This window comes from Apis laboriosa, unplaced genomic scaffold (assembly GCF_014066325.1).
Source record: "Apis laboriosa isolate Shangri-la unplaced genomic scaffold, ASM1406632v1 scaffold78_cov150, whole genome shotgun sequence".
NCBI classification, from domain to species: Eukaryota; Metazoa; Arthropoda; class Insecta; order Hymenoptera; family Apidae; genus Apis; species Apis laboriosa.
Window position 1 is genome coordinate 184,922 of NW_025224442.1, and position 24,688 is coordinate 209,609.

Below are 24,688 nucleotides of genomic sequence, written 5' to 3' on the forward strand. Positions count from 1 at the left end.
ATTTCCAACGATATACGATCAACCATTACGGAAAGACTCATCCGCCCCATTAGATTCAAAATGCCACGAAAACTATATATAACTATATATATATACATAAGAAAACAACCACCGACTTTTCCAGCGAACAAATAGAAAGAACCGTTAGCGGTTATAAGCGGAATGCCGGCCGCATTAAGCGAATATTTATCTCGCGTTGCCATGGACGACGTTTCCGTCGTCGTTATTTCATCGTTATTTCCCTGTTATATCCGGCACATGGTTAAGCGAGAATTATTACGAGCGGTTCATGGTATCGGGGCGGCCGCGATCCAGACAGGGCAACAAACGTCATCCTTCTTTCCCGCCATAAACCACCAAAATTAAGTTACGGACAGGAATTATAGCCACTTCTCGTGCGATAATGCATGTCCACGTTCGAAAGAACGTGGCACGGGAACGAATTGCACAATAAGAATTTCACGGCTAGTTGATTTTCGACCCGTGCATCTAAAAAAAAAAAAAACAAAAAAGAAAAGAAAAGAAAGGAGTAAAAAAAAAAAGTAAATAAATAAATACAATGATTGATCGTATCCCCAATTCGAGAAACTGTAATAATGAATTTAATTTCACCGTTATCGCTTAAGCAACCCTCATGGAGCTCGAGAGGAGGTTTTTAACGATAACGTATTTAAAAGAATTTATCCGTGAATTTAAATTTCAATACGTGATATCATCGATATCGTCTCTTCCGATAATACTGATTCCTGAAAAGAAACGAATATTTGAAAAATACAAATAGACTATATATAGACCATATATACATATAAATTTCCAAACTGTGTATAAACTTTCGTAAGCGATGTATATCGAGAATAAATTAACCAAAAAAGAAAAAAGAGAGAGAGAGAGAGAGAGAGAAAAGAAAAAAAAATAGAACAAACCATTTGCCGCGTACGTATCCACCGAATGAACGAGACGAACGAACCTCTCTCCCCCGACAAACTGCGCAAGAGACTGGCCTCGATCGAGGGGTGGAGAGAGGAGCGTGGAGAGGGTGGAGAGAGAAAAAAAGAGGAGCTCGATAAAGTAGTGGCCGGGGTGGCTCCGCGAGATACACGGCATTCGGATTTTCGAAACGTATCTCAATTACCCGGGCGACTATAATTAACAAAAACAAGCGAGGGAGGGGGAGGGAGGGGCCGGAAGTTGGGCTATTTTGTTATCGAGGCAGAGAAACGGTTCGATGCTGGAAACCAGGCGCAATTACGCGGCCGCAGAATGTACAACGTTTTCGGAAATAGGTGGACGCGGAATCGCGGTGCAGATTAATTGTAACTGCATCGTGGCTACCGATTTGCCTAATTAATTCGGTTACTAATGGCCGCCGCGGAATCCTCGACTTCCGAGGATCGAACGTGCCCGCAGCGCCATTCGCGTTCAAACGCTATCAATGGAATTGAAGCGGATCCCTGGAACGAGAGGGATATGGAGAGACAGAGAGAGAAAGAGAAAGAGAGACAGAGAGAGAGAGAGAGGGGTGGATTCTGTGGCAGGCGACGATGGAAACTCGGGAGCGAGGTATTAAATCGTGAGAAATCTTGGCTAACCTTGACGCTCTTTAGAGATTCGATTAATTTCGATCGATTCTTGGAATCTTGGAGGATGGATGTTGTGCACGGGATTGGATCATCTTTGACTAATGTGCTCCAGTTTTGGTGAATGTCAAATGGGATTGGGAAAGTTGTGCTCGTCGAAAGAGGACAGTTCGAGGATAATTATTGGAATTTTTAAATAGTATTATTGGAGGAAAAATTTTTATCGTGGATAAAGTTTATGGGAGATAAAATACAGGAATGTATGAAATAATAATACAGGAAATATAAATGCATATTTGGAAGGTGGGTTGTTGAAGAAATATAATTTTAGAAATATTTAATTATTATAGTATTCGTTATTAAAAAATGATTGAAGGAAATTGCGATAGGGAATAGTTGTTTGAAGTGACATTTCATCTATGATGGATTTTAAGGATTAACAGTACAGAAAATGTAAATGGATATTTTTATGATGAAGAAGTATAATGTAATAAGCTTATATTTTTCCAATCATCTATATACCTAAAATAAATATAACTTTATATTTAAATCTATATGATCTAATTTCTTATAACAGACATATTTTCGAATATATTCATATTGGAAGGTGTATACGAATAATTTTTTTTCTACCAAATTTGTTACACACAAAAAAAGCTAAAGTTCCCCATCCAGTATAAAACCCACTTCAGAAATCCATTGGAGAAAGAAAAAGAAAAATTGGATATCGAGCAATTACCACAACGAGCCATATCGATTCCAAATTTCTCCAATAATCGAGCCCGATCCCGGTTATAATATATCTCTCTCGTTTACAGTAGCCCCGAAAAGCGGTTCGATTTTCGAGGTGTGGAGCGTCGAGAGGGCATAATGATCTCGCGCGAGAGAGGCTCGTTCCTCGGCCTCAACGCGGCGATAATGGATTTTTCACAGTAACCGCGAAATGGCGTGCCACCACGTTGAACGCGGGCCCGGCCGCAACAATCATCGGCTTGTTTGTCGAACAAAACCGCGAGGACGTGACCGAGGAACGTAAAGGGAGCGGATAAACGTGGAGCCAGGGGATAGGGAGGAGGGTGGAGGGAGTCGAGAGGAGTAAAAGAGTCTATATCTCTCGCTGAAAGGAAGGTAGCCGATCAAAAGATATCAAGGTTCGAACGTCCGTGGAGTTTCGTCGATGCTTCGAAGACCAGAAGCCACCACAAAAGATCCCAGAACAGATATGAACACGGTGTACTCCTTTTCTTCTCTTTTCTTTTCCCCTCCCTCTTTTTACGATCCTTCCTCCTTTTCTTTTCTTCTTCCTTTTTTTTCCCCCCCTATCTTCCTTTCTTTTCCTTCTTTTTCCTTCTTTTCTTCTCGCCTCCTCCTCCTCCTCCTCCTCCTCCTCCTCCTCGGTGAAATCGCGGAGGAAGGCGAACGATTTCACGTGGTAAATGGTCGCTCGAAGGGGATCGACGGGGATCCATTGAAAGCCTCGAAGGAAGAAGCGATTGCATTATAAATTGAGATACAACGCCAATCCAGATTCCGTGTCTGTTTGTTTCTCCACTCCAAGGATCCACTCCTTTGTCTCCTTGGCTTTTTTAATTGATTCGTCTTGGAATTATTTCCTCGCGCGAGTTTAATCAGAGAATGCTATTCAATACCGTGTACCGTTATTCCTGATATCTCGTCGAAGAAAAAATATATATGTATAGAACTTTTGTGAGATGTTGAGTATTGTTGTCGATCCTCTCCTCGCCATTCAATCTTCACTTCTCTCGTTTGAAGTAAAAAAAAAAAAAAAAAAAANAAAAAAAAAACCTCCTTTTATAACAGATCTTATACATTGCAATATCAAATTAGATATTTTAATTGCATCAGTAAAAAAAAATAGGTTGGATAAACGAACAGTTGATATCATTGAATTCTAAATAAAATAAGTAATACGCACATTTTCGATGATGATTTACACCTTCAAAAATGAATCTTCGCTCCAAAATCCAAAATTTCGATTGCAGAGAATCGTCACAAGATGGGGTTACGTTCGAAGAGCATCCTACTCGATTTTTAGACGAATATAAATCGTTCTCTTTCTCTCCTTCTTCTCTCTTCTGTGTCGTTTCGGATTCGATGAAAGAAAAAAAAAAAAAGAAAAAAGAACACCTATTGTCACGCATAAAGGACAGAGAGACGACCACCATGGGATCATGTCAGGAGAAATTAAAAGGAATCGTGGCGAGCCGGTGGCGTGCCGCGGCTAATACAACCACCCTCCCTCTCCGCCTCCCCCTCCTTGGAAAAATTAAAATAACGGGTTGATTTATCGTCCAAGTTCTCACGGTCGAGAAGGAGCGAAAAAGTTTCCATTGCGCCAGGGACGAGGAGGCCCGTCCACCATCGAGAAAAGGAACTTTCCTCTCTTTCTTCCCTTAACACCCCCTTTCGCCAACCGCCCCTCCGCCCGCCGCCGTTCTTTATTCAAAGTTGTAATAACGTTTGGCAGATGTTTCTGATATAGTGGCGAAGCCCAGGGCCGCTTTATTCCGCGAACTTTTATCGAGTCAATTTAAGTTGCTGCCAGGAATTGGCTCGCGCGTCTGCTCGCCTCTCTCTTTTCTCTTTCTGCCCCCCACCCTCCTCTTTTGTCCGCCAAGGGTGAGCGTAAGGTTACCCTTAAACCGTGCTTTTCTTCTGCGGAACTCTTTCATCGCAGGATACATCCGATCCGATCCCAAGTTTTTTCGAACCCTCGTGGATAGATTTTCTTAATTTTATACCGAGTTTGAAATTAGTTGGGCGAAGTATCGTTGGGGTGAAACAATTCGGAGGAGGAGGGGGGAGGTTGTGGAAATGGAGTAATATGTTTTTCGAGGAATATATCTGTGTGCGTGTTGTATGTCGTGAGAAGAATGATTGATCATCGTGTTTTGGATCTCTTTCTATTTCTTTTTCTTTTTTTTCGTCGGTTGGGATTTTTAATCCCAGAAATTGATTTTGTCTTCTTTTTTTCTGGACTCCATTTTCGAGTATTATGTCGGTCGAAAAATTTTTATTGATTCCGTCTCTTTATCTCCATTTTTTCTTTTTTTTATTTTTGGATGCAGATAGAATTTTTATCGATTTTGTTCTCTTTATCTCCGTTTTTTTTTTTTTTTTTTTTGATTGCGGAATTTTTACAATTTTATATGTTTGGCGGCGAGAATATTGAGCTTTCTTTCAATCCTTCGTCGCGGGATTTGATGGCAGAATCGACTTTATTGCGAAACGAGGAATGAAGTGAAATTCTTGAGAATTAAGGCCAGACGGTTCCAGATTCCTTTCCCATTTTTGGAAAGAGATCCGCGCGGAATAAAATACTGCTCGTTGCACGGTTATTAATTTCATGCATGTCGGATAGAGGGGAGGGAGGGGACTTCCTGTAACGAGCACCATATAAATTCTAGCACACGTATTATGTGGGATTGGTATATCGATATACGGCAAAAGGACAGGCAAATATAGGAGAGGAGGCTTAAACCTGCCGATGTAACTTTATTTCAGCTCACGTGCGAATCCAATCCAGGCATGATTTTCCATTTCAAATCGAGCGTATATCAAAAATCGGGCCGTCTCATCCATATCAATCGAAGGAGGGTATCGTGTACCTGAATTACAATAATTCTTTGAATCTATATAAAAATTGTCAACCTCTATGAAATATACATGCGCCCGAGAAATTCGATCTAGCAATTTATTATTATTATTTTTTTTTTTTTATTAGATCCACTTACGACACGGTCAATTTTCCTCAGAGACAATATTGGAAATATTGGAAAATAATTTCGAAATTTCGTTTAATTAAATTGATAAGAGTGAAGAATTAAAAAAAATAATGTGTATGAATGTGTATTATTATTATTCTTGAATTATATTATTATATTTCTTGAATTTGTTGAGATATAATTTTGATTGATAAATGTTGATTTTAACTTTGTACGCACGAATTTTCATTATTGTTCAATATTTAAAAGGTTGTTGATAAGAGGATTGATAATTTTATCACGAAGAATTATTTCTGGAAATTTTTGTCCCGATTAAACTAAAACGGACTGTAATTTGTTGTTTGATCTATAATTTTCCTTAAGATAGAAAAAAAATTTATTTGTAAATTATGCGCATATTTAAATAACGTTAATAACGTGGAAGAAATGTCAAATAGTTCATACTGGCGCCATCTACCGTTTCAATTTATTATTATTTCTTTATTGGGATGTAATAATTTTTATTTGATTTCATATATAATTTGAAATTTATTTCAATTTCATTTTAAAGGGCAAATTTTAGTTCAAAGAATGTTTAATATTAAACAATAATGAAAATATTATTAATCTTCCAATTCTTTAAAGATCTGTTGATCTCTTTCTTTCCAACAGATACTACAGAGTGTCAAACCATCTTCTTTACCGATAATTGATACTATAGATGTTTCATTGTCGTTTCATTTTATATGAAACATTATCAATTCAGTATAAAATCGATCGTAATATCGGTAAAGATAAAATTTCAAAATTTTAATCGATCCATTAATAAAAATTTAATATTAACAAAATAAAATTTTTTACTATAAAAACTTTATCTCTAATTATATTATAATTCTTAAATAAAAATTATAAAACACACATCAAAACAACTATCGGTATTTCAGAATGTACAACACTCAAAAATCGAGATCTTGTTTATGATTTAATAATAAACAAAATAATAATCCCAAGAGCTGATTCAAACAAAGTTCCAAAAGAAAAAAAAATATATAATTTCGACTGTTTAATTTCACCCTACTAAAGAAATTTATTTAAATAATATTTTCTAAATAAATAAAATTACAAGTCGTTCTATTAATGATTACTGAATGCTTCAAAAAAAGAAAAAAAAAAGTTAATTTTAATCGTGTCATTCAAGGAAACGAATGGTGAGTGGAAATTCAAGATACATTAGTCACATACCAACGTTAAGCTGCAGGTGTTCGCATTACTGAGCTACTAATAGAACTACGAAGGGTACATTAACATAAAATAACCTAATACGTTATCTCCTTAGAAAACCAAACATGTAGGTTATACAAAAACTCGTTTTATACTAAAATTATGTTTATACCTAATACAACAATACCTAATACAAAAATTTTTACAACCGTCTCACCAAACTTCCAATAATAATTTCTCACAAAACAAACCTACCTAATTCATCATTCAACCTGTTCAAACAATCCACTCCAGCTACTTTCCTTTCCAAAAAGGAAAAAATATAACAACAACAACAACAACAACAACAACAACAATAATAATAATAATAATAAAACAGAAGATATTCCATCCACACGTCGCATTAGCAATTAGCATCACCCATTTCCCCAATTCTCGACGTGGAGAGGCCCCCATACCGTTTCGTCAACACGTGCTCGTCCCGAGACCCGATTCGAGCAAAAGTGAAAAGCAACCTGAAAACCGAGCCACGGCCCCACGACCACGATACGGGGACAATGGCCGCCGCCGATTAGACGACCTCTTTGGGGTGCTCCTCTTTTTTTTCTTTTCTTTTCTTTTTTTTTTTTNTTTTTTTTTTTCTTTTCCTCTCTTTCTCTTTCCTCTCGCGCGACCAAGTCGGCCATTTACATTTGGCAAACATAGACCCAGGTATGCACCCGGCCGCGCACACCTGTGTCCTTCCCCCGTGTCCGTGTGTATACGACAGGCATATAATAAAACGAAGAACGAACGAAGAAGGGGACACACGAATCCACCACACGGGTACCACCTGTAATGCGTGTAACGGTACAGGAGGAGCGTACGGTGGCGCCAATCGTTCGCCACGCGAACTAAAAGTCTTCTTAGGCGAGGTCGAGCGGCCGCATACCACGATCCGGAATCGCGTCGAGTACGCAGTCGGTGACCGGTCGTCCGGGAACGCTCGAATTCCCCGAGATAAAACGAGAGACGCCCCGGCATTTCGAGGTGTCCTGGACACCCATTCCCAATTTCCTCTGTGTGACAGAACGTAGACGGAATTGACTCGTGGGTAAAATAACTCGTGACTCTCGTGTACACTCACTCGTGACAAAACTTCGGGCGAAACGCCGCATCTCCTTCTCTCTTCTCTCTCCTTCCCCCTCCCTCCCTCTCCTCCCCGTTTTCCTCTCTATTTCACTTCTCCTTTCCACCATCCTTTGTTCTTCGTCCGCTCTTCGTCATCCACCGATCTCTCGTCCTCGTGTTCGCCCGTCTCGCTTCGTGATCACGCGCACGTCCCCTGTCCACTGTGTGAGATCGATCAAACATTCCCCCATTTGTGAATTCAAACAATTCCCCGTGACACTTCTTAATATATTACAACAACAAGAGAGGAGAGAAAAAAATTGGATTTGATCCGAAGGAAGAAGATCAGGAGGAAGAAGAGCAGGAGGAGGAGGAGGAGGAGGAGGAGGAGGAGAAGGATCATTGCGGAGAAGTGAGTAACAAGTATAAGAGAGTGTGTGTATATAATACGCGGGCATGCCGGATGCTTGGAGACATCAACGCGCGACGGGACATGCGCTCTCTTGCTCTCTTGCTCTCTCGCTTTTGTGCGGGCTCTCGACGTGCCGCGGCACCCCTCTTCCCCCCCCCCCCCCGTCCCCTCGATATCGATGACATCCTCTTCCGCGATCGATACGCGCTCCTTCGTGAAGAAATGGAGGTTGATCGATTTTTAAAATGGCGCGGTGACAACGTAGGTCCACGCAAGGAATATATTCCCCCGGTTCGGATTCCGGGATGCTGTTCGAGCCATTCGAAATGCGCATTATTCCTTTCCCTTCCATAAACATGGAGTTTCGAGCGGTCGCCCACCCCACCCCCCTCCTCCCTCCCCGTGTCACGCCGTCGATCCGGTCACAGACCAGTTCCTTCGTCCGGAGACAACGGAATATTTCTCACGATCTCGCGCACGCCACGCACACTGCCTCCATAGATTATGCTCGTTTCGTTAGAGTGGTGGTTGTTGTAATACTACTGGTCGCGGGGAAGGGGACACGAAGGTGGAACGAACGGGTTTATCGGTATCGGTCGGACGATGAATAAAAATGCCCCCAAGGAATAATATGTCGAGGAATTGTGGCGTCGAGGAAGGGACGAATGATCGGGGTCGTAGATTTTTTCCTTTTTTTTTTTTTTTTTTTTTAGAAGAATGTTAGAAGAGGATCGAAGAGATGCCGTTGATTTTGTAAGATCCAAGGTATAGGTACACTGTGTAGTTAGAGTGTGACTCATAGTTAATGGATTCCACGTTCATGTATATTTATAATGATACTACGCAAGAAAAATTCGATATATTCTTGTTGCAGTTTTAAATTGCAGTTTTAATTGCGGACGGTTGTTTTCTAAAAACTTTTTCTGAAAATATAATATACGTGTATATGTATTTTTAGAATGGCACAGCATCAATGTGTCCGATTTATGTTTCGAATGAAAAATTGAAGTTGAAATTAACTTCGTCGAATCTTTTTCGAATTCTGAAACCAAAAATAATCCGCAAACATCTTTTCTTCATATTCGATGATGGAATAACGCAGATAAATAAAAACTGATAAATTTCTCGATGAAATTCGTCGAGTTAAGCTCTCTGGCTTAGTAGACGATTTCATCAAGTGAAATCGGATATTTCTATCGGATCTAAAACATTGGAAATAAATTTTACCGTGGAGATATTTGAATATTGGAACGAATCGAATTCGTACGTTCTCGAATATTTCTTTCTTTTTTTTTTTAATTTTTAACATGTCCGTAATAAGAACAAGAAACAGTTTGATCTAGATGCCCGATTAGGCGAAAGTATTCAAGGACAGTGAATCGTGTGACCTCCCGTTGTTGCTGGAGAAAGATAGTGTCCCGTTATTAACATTCATTCATGTCACGCAGAAGTTCAAACGACGTTGAAGAGATATTAGCAGCCAAGAAGTGGCTAATGAACCATTGTAACTAATGAATTATCAACGAGGAAACTGTCTGTTTGCTCAAAACGTTGAAAAACGGAATATCGACAATGGCAATGAAATACCTGCGAGTACCTTTGCTTCGTAATTCTTAAAATTAAATCTAATTAATAGATATTTAAATATCGTCGATATTAAAATACAAAGTTGCAAAATGTTGGTATGCAAATAATTTTTATGGCCGTTAAGAAATATTTGAAATTATAATTTTTAATATTAATATTTTATATTAAAATTACCGATCGTACAAAGCGATTTGGAACGATTTGTAATTTTCCTGTTGCCGACAAATTTTATTTATCCTCCATTGCGATTTACGTAAACGGAGAAATCAAATAGCAGTAAATACAATCATTATCAAACCATTGTATTATTCGAAAAATTATTATTCGTGGAACATTTTGATTGAATTGTGACGAATAATTTGAAGAATTTTATTGGGGATTAGAGAATGGAATGGTTAATTATAGCTGTTGTTACGCTTTTAAAGCTTCCAATCAGTGCATCGATAAAGAGAGCAGACTTTAGGAAGCACTTTCACCGTGAATTTTAACTCGTTCCGTATCACTCGCGATCGAACTTTCAACAAACGGGTATAACAACTTCTTCCAATTACAGCCAACGCCAAATATTTGCACAATCTTCGACGATATTTGCGAAATAATCCTTCTTCGAATCGGATATCTTGCTTCAATTAAATCGTAATTGATCGTACGATGATAATTTGTCTCGTTGATAATACAGAATTCACGAAATGTAATGTAAAAATTTAAAATCTTGAATTATTAATTATTAAAAAAAGTAAGAGAAAATTGAAACTAATTGAAATTATCAAATATCAAATAAAATTAATACTACAGAACGAGTAGAAATTGAAAAAATTAAATATAATTAGAAAAATAAAAGTTTGATAAAGTTATAATTTCTCGAATTATAATTTCAAAAAAATAAATAAATAAATAAAATAAAATTGGGCAAATATCGTGCAAAAATATTTAATAATTCTAGATTATCGTTAAATTAATTTAATCACTAGTTAACTTCTCAAGAAAAAAAAAATCATTGTTTCAATTCATTCAATGGAACACCGATTTGATTAAAACTATAATTCAACATCGAATAATAAAAATTTGACAGTAATTATTCTTAGTAGAATATTTTCTTTAGAGAAGAATATATTCTCTTAAATTTTATGAATAACTGCCAATTACCATATCATTAACATTTAAATAATCCAAGATTTTGAATACAACTTTGAATAACAATTTGTTTTCGTGCATAAATATATCTCTCTTCCTGCGTTTAAGAAAAAGAAAAAAAAAAATTGCCTCCAATTTTTACTCCTTATTTACCACGATGACGCTAAGGATAAGTAAATCTTTTGCGTGTCTTTCATTTCGATAAAGGAGAGGCGCGATTATGAATTACATAAGATCCTTGTATCACCGTAGCCGAGCTGCTGCTTTCTCTGTTTGACCTCGATACTTGTCCGACGAAACCCTGATTTTCTTACATGTTAGATTGGGCTTCCATTGATAAAATAAAAAAAAAAAAAAAAAAAATCTGAGTCTCGAAACGCTCGAATGATCTTTTTCTTTGCCTAAATACCTTTCAGATATTTTGACACAAGACACAAATAAAAAATGATTTTGTTGTTGCAATTTTGGAAGATCATTCGTTCAAGATGAATATAATATCGATATAACAGTAAGATAATTTCACTAGATATTGATATTGAGTTTGAATAATAAAATATGAAATACGGTAGAAAAAGGTGATAAAAGGAGAACTAGGATTAGCGTTAATTGCTATTGCTATTGTATTTTAGCAATAGAATTATGTTTTCTTCAAAGAAAATTCAAAGGAGACGTTTAAGTTCCTGTTGTTAATAATAATTGATGAGGAATATTTATTTCTTGAGAAAAGAAATTCAATCTTGAAAGAATTAATGTTTCTTCGAGTTACATTATATTATAGATATGCGTGTACGTATTACGTACAAATATTTACATATATATCCTCGAAATTGAATTAAAAGTATCCTTGAAAATGAAATAAAATTATCATATTTCCTCGGTGGGGGATACGATTCTGTAATTTGGTACTTGAACAGTTTAAATGAGAATTGAACAGCTCGAAGCAAAAGGGAAACAAAAGACAATGCATTGTCGATCACGATCAGCCTGATCATAATTGAACGTTATTATAATAACTGTATCGAGCATGTGCTATTAAGAAAGTTGCGTAGCAGAGGCACGAATACTGGCGCAAGAGTTCGATGAAAAAAGTAGATTGTGAAAGATTTTATAATAATTTTTATAATAACCTTGTCCGTTAGAAAAAAAAAATGCAAATCTTATTAATTCTCCTATTTGCTCTAATAAAGTTTTTATTTCCCGTTCAAGCAATCATCGTTATTTTGCAATAGAGTTGATCTCTTTTGCAAATATCTATGATGATTATCTAGAATCACTAAAAATATTATTATTATTTCCATCCTTTTTTTTATATTGTTCATCTTAATTCTCATTTCATTTTAATCTTATATTTATCTTCTTGAGGATTAAAAAATTAAAATTAAAATTAAAAATTATCCTTTTTCTTTATAAATCATCCCTATACGAGTAAAAGACACGCTCAAAAGATTTTTGAATTATCTAATGGTGAAAAAAATTTTTCATCCGTCAAGTGCACGATCATGTCAGATCTCGTAAGATTTCGTTAAGAATTCTCGAACAAAGAGGAAGAAAAGCGCGTTGCACGAAGCGAGAAAGGATTACGCAGCGATATTACAACGAACGATGGGACATATTTTATTTTTCCTTTTGTTCCGCAACGTTCAACGTTTTGTGATGCACAATTTGTCCTCGTGAACGATTTGACAGGAGTAAATTATCCATTTCAACGGAATGGAAGGCAATTCATTCGATGCCCTGAAAACTTATTTCACCGTATCGTAGCTGAAATGACGATTTGTCGTTGTAATTTCGTATCATTTTCTGGGATAGGCCTTACCATTCCATTCGCCAAAGGATATTGCGAGATTTTATTGTTGTTATAAAATAGAATTTTATATATATATAAGAAGAGAAAGAAGAAGAAGAAGAAGAAGAAATAAATGAAATTTCATTTAACAAAAAAACAAATACCAGAGAGATAATAAATTTAAAATATTGTAGATATTATTAATCACAGATTGAGGAACAACTAGATTAGGAGAAAATAGAATTTCTAAGTGAAATTCTTTTATGAAAAATGTTGATCACGTCCATTCGATGTTATAGAAAATATTAAGGTTATGAGATCGTAAAATTTAATCTTAATACTCGCTGCATTTGTAACATCGTTTCTACTACAATGTATATAATAAGTTATCATAAACTGTATAGGAAATGGGTGCAATAAACTGGTAGTACATAATATATATTGCAATTCAGAAACCTATTTTACCTTAATGCATCTGACAATATAAAGCACATGATTCACTCTTGGGAAATTTCCAACTCAATTATTTTTATCAAAAATAATATTTCGTGCAACTTTGTATCAATTTTGTATATAATTTATTATTATTTTTTCCTTCTTCTTCTTCTTCTTCTTCTTTTTTTTCTTTTTGTAAAAAAAAAATAATAATTTGTCAGATCACAGTATTTCATTATGCATTCAAAACAGTTAAAGCTGCTGTACGCATAAAAACCGCCCATTTAATTTGCCTAATTTTCCTATATTTTAAGCCTCTCAGAGAGTCAAATTTCCCCAAATTATCGTCCTTATTAAACTTATTTCGCTTAAATAGCGTTGATCACTATCAAGAGGTAATTAATAAACTTCAACATTCTTCTTAAAATTCTTCGAACCACCGCTAAGTCCCTCTTAATATATTTTAATATATTTAAGAAGCAAACACGACGAGGAGCAATGCAGCAATAAATAATTTTTTTTTTTTTAAATAATTTAAAATATTAATATTCGCGTATTAATATTCGACCCGAGTAGAAAGTTTCCAAGTCACCAAAAATTACGACTATGTTTAAATCATAAATTTCCATACGTACGAATCTCTCAAAAAAAAAAAAAAAAAAAATTCGTCCTCCTTGCATCTGTCCAAACAATCTTTGACACACGTCTCATTAATAATTCACAGACAACGATATACACTCCGCGAATCACACAGAGTCGAATCCGGCGATTGTGATACGCGTGATTCATAACGTGTCGTTAACTCTAGCGAACCAGGTAGAGAGATGCAGATGCTTGAGTGGTGTAAGTGCTAGTGACGGGATCAAGCATCCCGCACAACTCCGCAAGAAGGCTGGATCTCTTTCTGAATCCAATACTTTCGAATATAATATAGATATAAATCTCTTCTTGAACCTCGAATCTCTCATAGATTTTTATTTATATACACAAAATTGAATCGCAATTTTTATCTCGCAAATTTTGATATCGATCAAGATGTTAATTATTCGTGAGACATCTTCTACAAATTCTTATATTCGCATATTTTTATTTTTCTTTTGATTCTCTCTAAAAATCGATCCACTAAAAGTAGACGGATGTTTGTAAACCGAATAATTACGTTTAATTAAATCAAATTTGGTTTGATTTCGCGAATGCACGATCGAACTTGATCCCATCACTAGCTTACTACGGTCGTGAGCATCGATCACGCGAACAAATCGTCGAGTAAAAGTACCTCCTGGCGTCCTTCTGCGGTACTCACGCAGGAATGTATTTTGCAATCTTATGCTAATTTGGTTAGTCACCCTCGCGGTCACTCGATTCTCTTCGATATACTCTCGCGGCGAGATTCGAGAATATATACATATATATATATATATATTTCCAAGACGAAATAGAAACTGAGCGTAGGTGAAAGACAAAGGGAAGGAACAATGGAGACGGCAATTTGGCCTTTCGACACTGTCGATTGTACATTGTCCCATTGCCCGAGGGAAAATGGCGATGATCGTTAACCGATCGTGTGCAATAGGTTTTTACTACGACATTGAGATGTTTATGATGGATCGTTGAAGGAACGACGTGAACTAATAGACGGCTATGATTCATATTGTTAGTAACATAAATCGATTGCTCATTGTTAAGATTCTGTTAAAAGTCGATTTGGAATTAATGCCCCTCATCTCGTTAAGATTTTAATTATTAATTGAGTCGTATGCACGGATTTCCAAAATTTTATCGAGATTTTTTTTATTTATATTTTCACGCGCCTGTTAAATTATAATTAATTCTCCTGTTAATTTTCCTGAAAATTATTTTTTTTTGTTCAAAAGTAAAACTATTCAAAGGATCTTGCTGCTATTTATTAACAGCAGTGTTGTTTTAATCTCTATTTTTGAAATAGCTTGAAATTCCACTATAAAGATCTTTACCTATCAGAAGAAATATGTTTTAAATACCAAGTTAAAGCTTTTTCCCAATAACGATCGATGCCTTCCCCCCTCTTTTTTTTTTCGAATATTGAACTATTCTTCGCATTAGTGAAAAGAGGATTTCAATCGAATTTTAAATTTCACCGAAAAACGGAAGTCAACGACTAATTTCACATACAAATGTACCCGCGAATTCATCCAATATTCAAGCAGTTGAAATATTCCATCGGCGTACGAAAATTTTACGCATCGTGGGTCAAACTTTTCTTCCACTTTCTCCTCCTTACAACAATATAAACTTCATCGAGCATTTCAACCACCGCCGTTCTCTCTCGCCATTGGACGGACTCAAAGTCCAGCAGAAAGAGGGAAAAGGAAAGAGCTTAGCTTTCTTCGTCTATCGCGCAGCGCAGATTATTTTCTTGCGACAGTTCCGGTATTCCAGGAACGCGATCCGATCGATTTCGGTGGCAAACGCTTTTGCAAACGCGTCCAAGGAAAAAAAGTATATCTTTTTCCCTTTTCCCGACGTGGAATCGTGAATCACGAAGCGATATATCTCAATTTTTCTGAAACGAGGTACCGTTTCCTCACGCGAATACGGAACACTTTGCGACACTTCCGTTTTGCGAAACGTTGCAACGATGAGTATCGATGTCTTGCCACGCGAACGATACGTGTATTCCCCAAAGACGTTGCCACATTCGGGATGATGCGAGAATGATACCGAGAATTCTTTCATGGGTTGTTACAATTTTCTTTAATTTTAAAAAATTGTTACGTTGATTGATAATTAAGGAAGTTTTTTTTTTTTTTTTTGTATTGATTACACGTGATCAATATTTTTGCTCGAATGAATATATATATATATTGTATACTTTTAAAATGGAACGAAGCGAAAAATAATACATTATTCAAACAACAAGTAAAATTAAATTATGAAAATAATTAGAGAAAGCGCAGAATTAAATAAATATTCATAAATATCAATTTAAATTAAATGATTAAAATTAATCGAAAGTACCTATAATTTTGATGATTGCAAACGCAAAAAAAAATTTTAAATCAATTTCACCGATGAACAAATAACTTGAACGAATTAATATTGTAAAATTTCAAGTATTATCTTTAATCACCAATTCGCCACACTCGTCGTGAATAATGTTATTAATATTCACCAATATTTTTCTGCTTAATACGTTCCAAAAGAGAGAAAAAAAAAAAATTTCACGAAAAATATCAAAAAAATGTTGATTAATCGAACGCGGTTCAAAGTCGACGCGAGCCGACCATCCTCTTGGAATTTGACGATTCTTCTTCTTCTTCTTCTTCTTCTTCTTCTTCTCGTGATAAACACGATGTCGAATCACGCAGCAGATCGTTTAATATTCCCAGCGTGTATCTAAAATTTAAAGGCACGACTCGTGTACGTAATAATATTTCCATCTCGACAAGGAAGATAGGCTCGAGCGAATTTTTCTCCTTAAACCGTTGCTTCGAGCAACGTGGGTTGTCACCGATACCGGAAGTCGAATAATAATCAGCAGCTGCACGATGCTTCCGGTTGGCAGCGACTTATCGCTATTTCCGATCACGTACTTCAGGGCTTATGACGTCGATTGAATCGTTCATCGATTCCTTTTTTTCTTTTTTTTTGCATTTTGTTTCACCATTTTGATTCCTCGAAACTCGAATGACAGTATGAATGAGAAGACATTAATTTTAGATTTGGATTTTTTTAAAAAAAAAAAGAAATATTCGAAAGAATAAAAATATGAAAATCGTTTATCTTATCGTCTTGGAAATTTTTGTATACTCTTTTTATACACTCCGATAATTATTAGTTAATGGAATGATATTTTTTAGACGAAAAATATATTTTAATTTTTCATCTAAAGAAATTCAGATAATCGAACGATTTCGATAGACCGAGAATAAAATAACGTTAATTAATTTATTTCGTTCGTTTATATTCATTCACATTTATTGGACTTTAACGAGTTTAATGATTTACACGGTTGAGTGGATCGATGATTAAAGATATTTCTTCGAGGATGAAATATACTGTATAAATTTAATAAGCTTCGTTTTAAAACGATTCCAAAGAAACAAATCTTACCACGAGTAAAATGTTTTAATCATCGATAAACTTCCATTCCAATCCCTCAAGTTTGCCTCTCTTATTAAATTATTTAAATTTAAATCGATAAAATTCATATTTTCTTTTTTTTTTTTTTTTACAGAGAGCAAAGACCAACAACCTGATCCACCCGTGCAAAATGAGGGTAGCTCATTCCTCTTGGACAGTCCTCTAACCTCATCTCAACATGTACGCCGAGTGGCAAAAGGTGAGCCATACTATTTTATATCCCACAATTTAAATCCAAAAAACAACTAACAAAAGAATATCTTCCACAATATTCCCCAATCGTTACATATTATACGATCCCTTCTCGTCGATGAAAAGCCTACTACCTAGACACAAATTATCGAGAACAATCTTAAAAAAAAAAAAAAAAGCCTCTTCTAACGATATATATATAAAAGGATTGTACGTTGCACAATATTTACGTGGTCATGATCGTAGCCCGAGGATCGGTTGCGTGGTCGGAGTCAATGATCTGTGCACACGCAATTGCGTCGCCGTGCAAGCAAGCCACTTTCGAATGCCTTTGCGCTTCGCGAGTCGCCTCTCGTCCACCGATCTGATCGCGCCTCTACGCTTCTACGCTCTTCTACGGAGGAATAAATATATATATATATATATATATATATATATATCCCTCTCCATGCTTCGTTGGCGCGGAGACAATCGGCGAAAATATGAAAAACGAAGGGAAGAGGCCGAGCGCGAAATTGCGCGCAACATTTCGTGGATCCCCGCATCCAAGAGGAGAAATGCTTCTCACGCGGCTTGTGCAACTTTATGCATTTCCCCCTCCTCCTCTTCTCGAACAAATAGAGCGCGATTGTCTCGAGAAGCAGAAAAGAGAAGCGCTCTGCTCGCGTTTGGAAACGCGTAATCAGGCCACGATGCTTCGTTGTAGTTGGATGGATGGAAATTGTTTTCGTTTTTATCTACATTTTTTTTTTTTTTTGATGGAATTCGATTTCGAAAGTTGTTGTCGAAACGGCGAAGAAATTTTTACGATTTGTTTTTACAATTTGTATGTATTGTAAATACATATGTCGGCTCGTGAGACAAATTTTTTTCGTAAAATTTGTGAATCGAAGTTACGCAATACGCGAAGGAATGTATATTAACTTTCCTTTGTCGATAAAATTTCTTATTTCTCGGATCTGAAGTGATAAATAAATAAATATCAACGAAGAGATGATGATTTTTAATATTTCTTAAGCGTTGAGGCTTGGCAGGCATTATCGGTAATGCGAAGGAATTTAATTTGATTAAATAGATAAATTGCACGTTGGAACACATCGAAGAATGACGAAATTATTTGGAATTCACGTTGGAAAGTATTTAATCGAGGAGGGAAACGATACCATGTTCAATAATCAGAGAAGGTGCAGAGAAACGCGGTGCATTAATTATCGAGGCTGATCCAATGATTACATCGCTTCAATTTCCTATATAATATCGGTTACGCTAGTCGACGACGACGTCTTCCTCAATTATTCCTTGACTCGTCATTACTCGTGATACGGAATACCCGTGTAACACACAAGAATCGAGTAAAAGTGAGAACACCAAATGGTGAATCCGCTCGAGAACGAATTTATATCCGAATACTTCTCAGACATCCCGTGCGAAATTCCTTATTTTACCTTTACTTTATACAATATCATCGATAAAGAAGACCCGAATAGAAATTTACACGATTTAAACGAAGAATAACGATGGAAATATTATAAGAAAACATGCACGAAACCATTCCAAAATTTCTTACACGTGCACATTCACAACGAAACCACGAAAATTTATCAACCAAATCGACCAAAATTTCCCCCAAAATTTATGCGATGTTCACCTACACCAGATCAATTCTCAACCTTCGAAAGTCTTGGAAGAAGCAATGCAGCGGGAAAATCGGAACCGATCTCGATCGCTCTCCTCCATGAATAAAAAAAACTTGGAAGCTACGAAACGCTATTTCCACGTGCGCACAATCGGTTTTTACAATCGACAGTCGCTTCTGCAACTCGCCACGGTGTCTAGTTAGAGAATCGCTTCCCGTTCTCCGTGGGCGCAGCCTATATCCAGGCTAACCTCCACGTATACGTGTACGTACGCGTATTTAGCGCGTAATTTATATAAGAAGAGAGGCACGCTTGGTTCCACCCCAAAGCACTTCGATCCACTGGCGCCACCACCGGTTCTCTCTCCGTCGCGAGTCGCTCCAACGGGTTGGCCAGACACTCGTGTTTGGCCCTTTTGGCGACACCCCGATCCCGATCCCGATCTCGATCCCGATTCCTCCTCGTCGGTCGAAAGGGACGACAGGGAGCCGAGGAAACAGTCGGCCGGTTGCACAACGGTGGCCCAATTAAAAAGCCGCGTGTACGCCACTGTGCATACACAGCAATTGTTGCGGAGAAGAGGCGTATAACTTGCAGTGTTGCATCGAACATCCTCGCGTCCGGATCGTGCGACTCTTTCGAAAGGGTGCCGTCGGTCAACGTTCGAATAATCGCCCTTTCCTCGACATACGGTTAACCCTTTCAACCCCCTCCCTCGACGAGCTGGCTCTTTCGAGCCTGGTTGCTCGAAGTTTCCATTTTGCGGAAAAAGTGGCACGAAAAAAAAAAGGAGGAGGAGGAGGAGGAGGAGGAGAAAATCGTTCGTTTTTTTTTTTTTTTTTGACTTTACACTGTGAACAACGAGGGACATAGTTGGTGTTCGCGTGCGTGCGTGCGTGTGTGTGTGTGTGTACGTGCGGGGAACTCGGTGTACGTGAAACTAGCTTGTGAAACGAGTCGAAGGACGGCTGGATCGAGGAGAGGAAGAGAGGAGAGGGGCGAGTGTCGCGGAGGTGTTGCGAATAGAAAATTCCTGGGATTGTTGTGAACGGCGAGAAGATTTCGTCTCTTTCCTTTTTTTCTTTTTCTTCGGTTGTTTTCAACGGATCAAAGGATGGACAGGGTTGAAATATGGAAAGAGGTTTTCTGAATGAGAGGTTATTTCGAAACGCGTGTGGCGAGGGGAGAGGAGGGCGGGGGGGGGGGGGGAGGATTTAATTAAAGATGGTTTTACGCGAGTAGAGAGAAATGATGGTTTTGAATACAGGCGAGAGGAGAGAGGATAAGTGGTATAAAAGATTATAGAGGATGATAGGAGAGGAGATACGTGCGTGTATTGCCGAAACACACGGTGACCGTTAACGCATTCTATGCGTGAGAGACAGCACGGATTTTTCGAGACTGATGACCCAATGCGCCCAATAGTAACTGTCTCACTGGCCTCCTAACTTCTTTAAGAACGTATTGAAAATGCGTGACGGTGTCGTGCCGTCGACAATTTGTCTCAAATCTTGACCGGACGTGCGTTGATTCTCAATCAGGCTCGTGATCGATCGTTCGACCATCATCGCTTTGGCCTTTCTGGAACATTTGCAGGATAGATATTCTTTCTCGACCGAGTTATTCGATTCTCAGAGAATTTCTTCCAGCTATTTTTACCTTGATTTCCATGCTCGAGTTCTAGTAAGTTTATATATATATATATATATATAGAGGAAATCATCGACTAGAAAAATTATAGGCGGATAATCGAAGAGGAGGATGGTTTTAATAAGACGATACCACGGCATACCACGGAACGAAAACAGGGTCACCGACGTCTCTGGTTTCGACTTATGGAAGGCAACTATTGAGAGACGTCCGAGAGCCGGGTCATGTGTGCCCAAGCTTTCTGCAAATAGAAAGAATACTAATGTACGAACGTGCGAGAGGTCTTAACTGTTCGTTAACCTTGAACCCTGAAGCAGTTTGCATTTCCTCGTGGCGAATAGACGCGTGAAGGGAATATAATTTAATCTCCTGGTGTAATATAATCGAATCGATCGGGTATGAAGTATATTTTCAACATTAGTCTTCCTTTCTCGATGAAAGAAAAATATTATCAACTCGAAATTCGACCTTATCTCGGCCTTATCTCTAATTCGATTTTTAATAAACAAATATTTATGCGATAAAAGTGAGAACGGATATAAGAAGATTTACAGTTAGAAGATATTAAGTGGTGCTAGATTTCCGATCGAACTGGTATTTCGAAGAAAACAAGTACAAGAATAGATCTGATAACCAGTCGAATTCTCGAGTATCGAGAATGTGTTAAACGAAATTGGACCAACAGATAGGTGAATTACGAGTGTTTCGTGGTCTGTTTGTGATTTAATTGACGTTCCCGTTAACGCATTTTGTTAAAAAAATGTGTTCGACGGAACATTCCATTATCCCTGGAATAACCGCCACGCTTCTAAACAGGTCGATCGTCCGTTCCGTACGTTTTACGAGCAGTTACCACTCCTCGGATAGAAAGTGGCGAACTGGATGACTCACGAAAGCTTTCCACGACGTATCAAACGACTCTTAACGAGCCACGACGACGTAACTCACGTGCCTCTTCCAGTTCTTCGTCGCGCGAGTCGAAGGAAATTCGAGGCCGCGAGGAGATCGACGAGTGAACCAAATCGTCCGTTCTCACCCTCTTCGAGATTTCGCAGAAAAATATCTCGACGATTTCTATCGAAATCGATAAAACTCGACCATTCGTTCCTTCTCTCATCCATTTACTTTCGTCAAGGTTCTAGAACACATCTTCTTCGAGATTGTAAAAAGAAGAAAAAGGAAATCAAAGCCGACGATTGAACACGACCATCGACTCATCCAAACTCACCTTCTCCTTCTTCGACATAAAAATGCGATCGAGTAATAAATTCGTAAACAAAGGATCCCGTAAACACTCGGCATCGAGGAGATTCTAACCTCCAAATGAGGATTAAAGCCGAGCTTCGACGAAGCGCATCCACGCAAGGATGGAGTCCGCGATAGCGTGCAAGAGGAGAGGCGAGAGCGGGCCTACGACGCGATCGTCGACCTCGAAGAATCGGTTTCCGTCACGAAACTTCGCTCGCTCGGAAGCTTTCCACGCCGGCGTGGAACCGTTATCCGCCCGACGCGCATTGCATAATTCCACCGGCCCAGACCCAGATACGAACTCCGCTCCAAATACCAGCGTCGGATCGTCGGAACGCGACGCCGCCAGGCGACGAGCCTCCTCCGCCCGGGACAGGAATCTGAATCTGGACCCGCGCTCGACCATGGAAAAACCAGCGAATTTCGCGCGAAAGCAGGGCCGCGAGCCGTTCTCTTATCACACGGTACCCCGAGACGTGGCTGTGTCCCGAAGAGAGATCCTGCGCAAGTACGGCGAGGAGAAGGGGGAAAATCCGTGGAGAAAAACGGGCGAACGATGGAGGCGGGTGGAGGAAGGCGAAGGGGCGGCGGAGGAGAGGCCTAGAACCCTTCCCTCGACGGCGAGGCGATGCGGCAAGGAAAGTTGGTGGAAACCTGTTCAGAGCGGAAGGAAGATCTCGAGGCAGGAAATATTGCGTCGAAGGGCGAGCGTGGACGTGCCTATCGCGTCAGCCCTGGTGGCTACCACGTCCCGTGGTAGTGGAGTGAACGCGGAGGAGAGGGTAGTAGAAAGTTCAGAGGTGAAAGGTGGCGGCGGGCCACCTTCCTCCAGTTGCCTTCCGAGGAAGAGCGTGCCGCGGCCGAGAAGCAACGGGTGGGGCAAGGAGGACGAGAGAGAGTCCAAGTCGGTGTGCGATCTCCTGGCAGTCACCAGCAGACTGCAGGACATTACCCGCGGCCTTGTCCCGAGACCGTCGACCTTGCCCAAGATAATTCACGCGTCGAGATCGGCCAGGATCTCGGCCGAGGACTGGGCCAACCCCAGGCTTGCCAAGGATGCTGTGAGAAGGGAGCCGCCCGTTTACGGAAGGATACGAAGAAGGAAGAGCTCGTTGCCCTCGAACGCGGCCACGTCGAGGAGGGCCTCGTGCTGCGCGGAGAGAGCGGTGGATTCGGTCGAGTTTCGCACGAGCGCCAGCCACCTTCGCGATCCTGTGCCCGACACCCCTCCTTACCGCCATCCCTCGCCAGCGTCGATCGGCACGAGAACGAGCAGCCCCCACGGAAATGCGATTTACGCCAAAGTGTATCGAAAAACGTCGAAGGGCTTGCAGAGCCAGGGTGGCAAGGCTGATTCGAAAGATAGTGGTGATAATAGGGTCGAGGGTGAGGTAGGGGTCGATAGAGGCAGGGCCATGTCGCGGAGGAGGATCGTCGAGGGGGGTCGGGATGACTCTGTCGAGGTTCGAGGGGAATCTCGGTCGGGAAGTCAGAGTTTGAAGGAGAGCGCCCAAGGAGGGAAGAGGGAATCGGGGGAGGCGACGAGCGGCGAGAGGGCGGAGATCGATCCCGGGTGCAAGGATTCGGCGGCCAGGCGCGGAACGAGGCCTCGAAGCGGGTTGGTGGAGAACTTTCGCTCGACGGAACGAGAGATCGGCGCGAGCAGACTGGCGACCACTCTTCCCGGTTGCGTGAAAAGTTCGAGAAGGTGTTCGGTCGAGACTCGGGCAAAGGGGATCGATGGAAAATCGCCCATCTCGACGAAACGGAGCAAGGAGAGGTCGAATTACGTGAAGAAGACGGGGAGCCATGTCAGGGCTTACAGCGATGCCAACAGCGGCCGATCCAACTCACCCGTGACTACGTCCTCGATTTTTGGATTCTGCACGGGGAAGAGGAAAGTTCACTCGACCAACAGTGCTGGCAAGGTTGAAAGTGTCTCTGTATGCCCAACGTGGAACGTGAAAACGGTTAGCATGGCAAAGTTATGGTGGAAAAATATGTTAATTCTCATGATTTTCAGTGAATAATCCCTATTTGTGATCGAATTGGTGGAATTTCTTGGTGGTATCTGCGATATTTCTCCATGTTTCTATTTCTTTCTCGAAGAAATTCTTTCAATCTTCTTTACATCGAGATCGTTGGAATTTTGTCACTTGAGGTTCTTTAATAGGATATATCTAAATATAAATTTGTTGTTCAAATTCGTTCACTTCTTCTTCCGATTAACCATTCCAATGATAATAATAATTGCAAATGGTTTAAGATTTCTTGCAAGAAATAATCTCGAGCCTGTGAACCACAAGAATTCATACGTTTTGTACGAAGAATCCTATTAAAAAATGATCACACCTCTGCCAATCTCCCCTTTAATTTATTCCAATCCACACTTTAATATTTTTAATTATTCTCTTCACCCTTTCTTTATTCCATTTCTTTTTCCAGGGTGAATTGGTGTGGTTCGACCCAGGTGTCGGCCACGTGTTGCCGGGAGAGGTGTTGGAATACCACAGGGCCGCCAATGTTCTCTCGGTGCAGGCAGTGATCGCCGGCAAGGTATGAGAAATCAATTTACCATTCCCCCTCCCCTATAGTAGTAAAGGCAAGCAACGTTGAATGGAGAGACGTCAGAAGAGTAATGACGAGTGTGAAAATGTGGGACACATCGATCGCGCATATTATTCTCGATTCAAAACGCCGGATAAGTTATGCAAGATCTGTGACACAACCTCGATTATGATGCACGAAGAATCGTTCCTTCTATCAACGCTCAAAGATGAATTTTCTCTCTTTCTCTCTCTCTCTCTCTCTCTCTCTCTCTCTCTCTCTCTCTCTCTCTCGTCCAAGCGAAT

General features: G+C 39.3%; 2 protein-coding genes across 5 annotated transcripts in view; one reads left to right on the forward strand and one right to left on the reverse strand.

The window, feature by feature from the left end:
- The window catches only part of LOC122719426, a 196,327-nt gene that overhangs the window by 123,337 nt on the left and 48,302 nt on the right, over window positions 1-24,688 (reverse strand). The window lies entirely within an intron of this gene.
- Window positions 6,568-24,688, forward strand: part of LOC122719425 (unconventional myosin-XV) — a 72,353-nt gene continuing 54,232 nt past the window's right edge. For both annotated transcript variants that reach the window (XM_043945197.1, XM_043945198.1), the window contains exons 1-3: window positions 6,568-8,045; window positions 17,204-17,308; window positions 24,282-24,392. In XM_043945197.1, coding sequence (XP_043801132.1) covers window positions 17,288-17,308; window positions 24,282-24,392 — 132 coding nt within the window. In that variant the 5' untranslated portion in view covers window positions 6,568-8,045; window positions 17,204-17,287. The remainder of the gene's footprint in view (window positions 8,046-17,203; window positions 17,309-24,281; window positions 24,393-24,688) is intronic.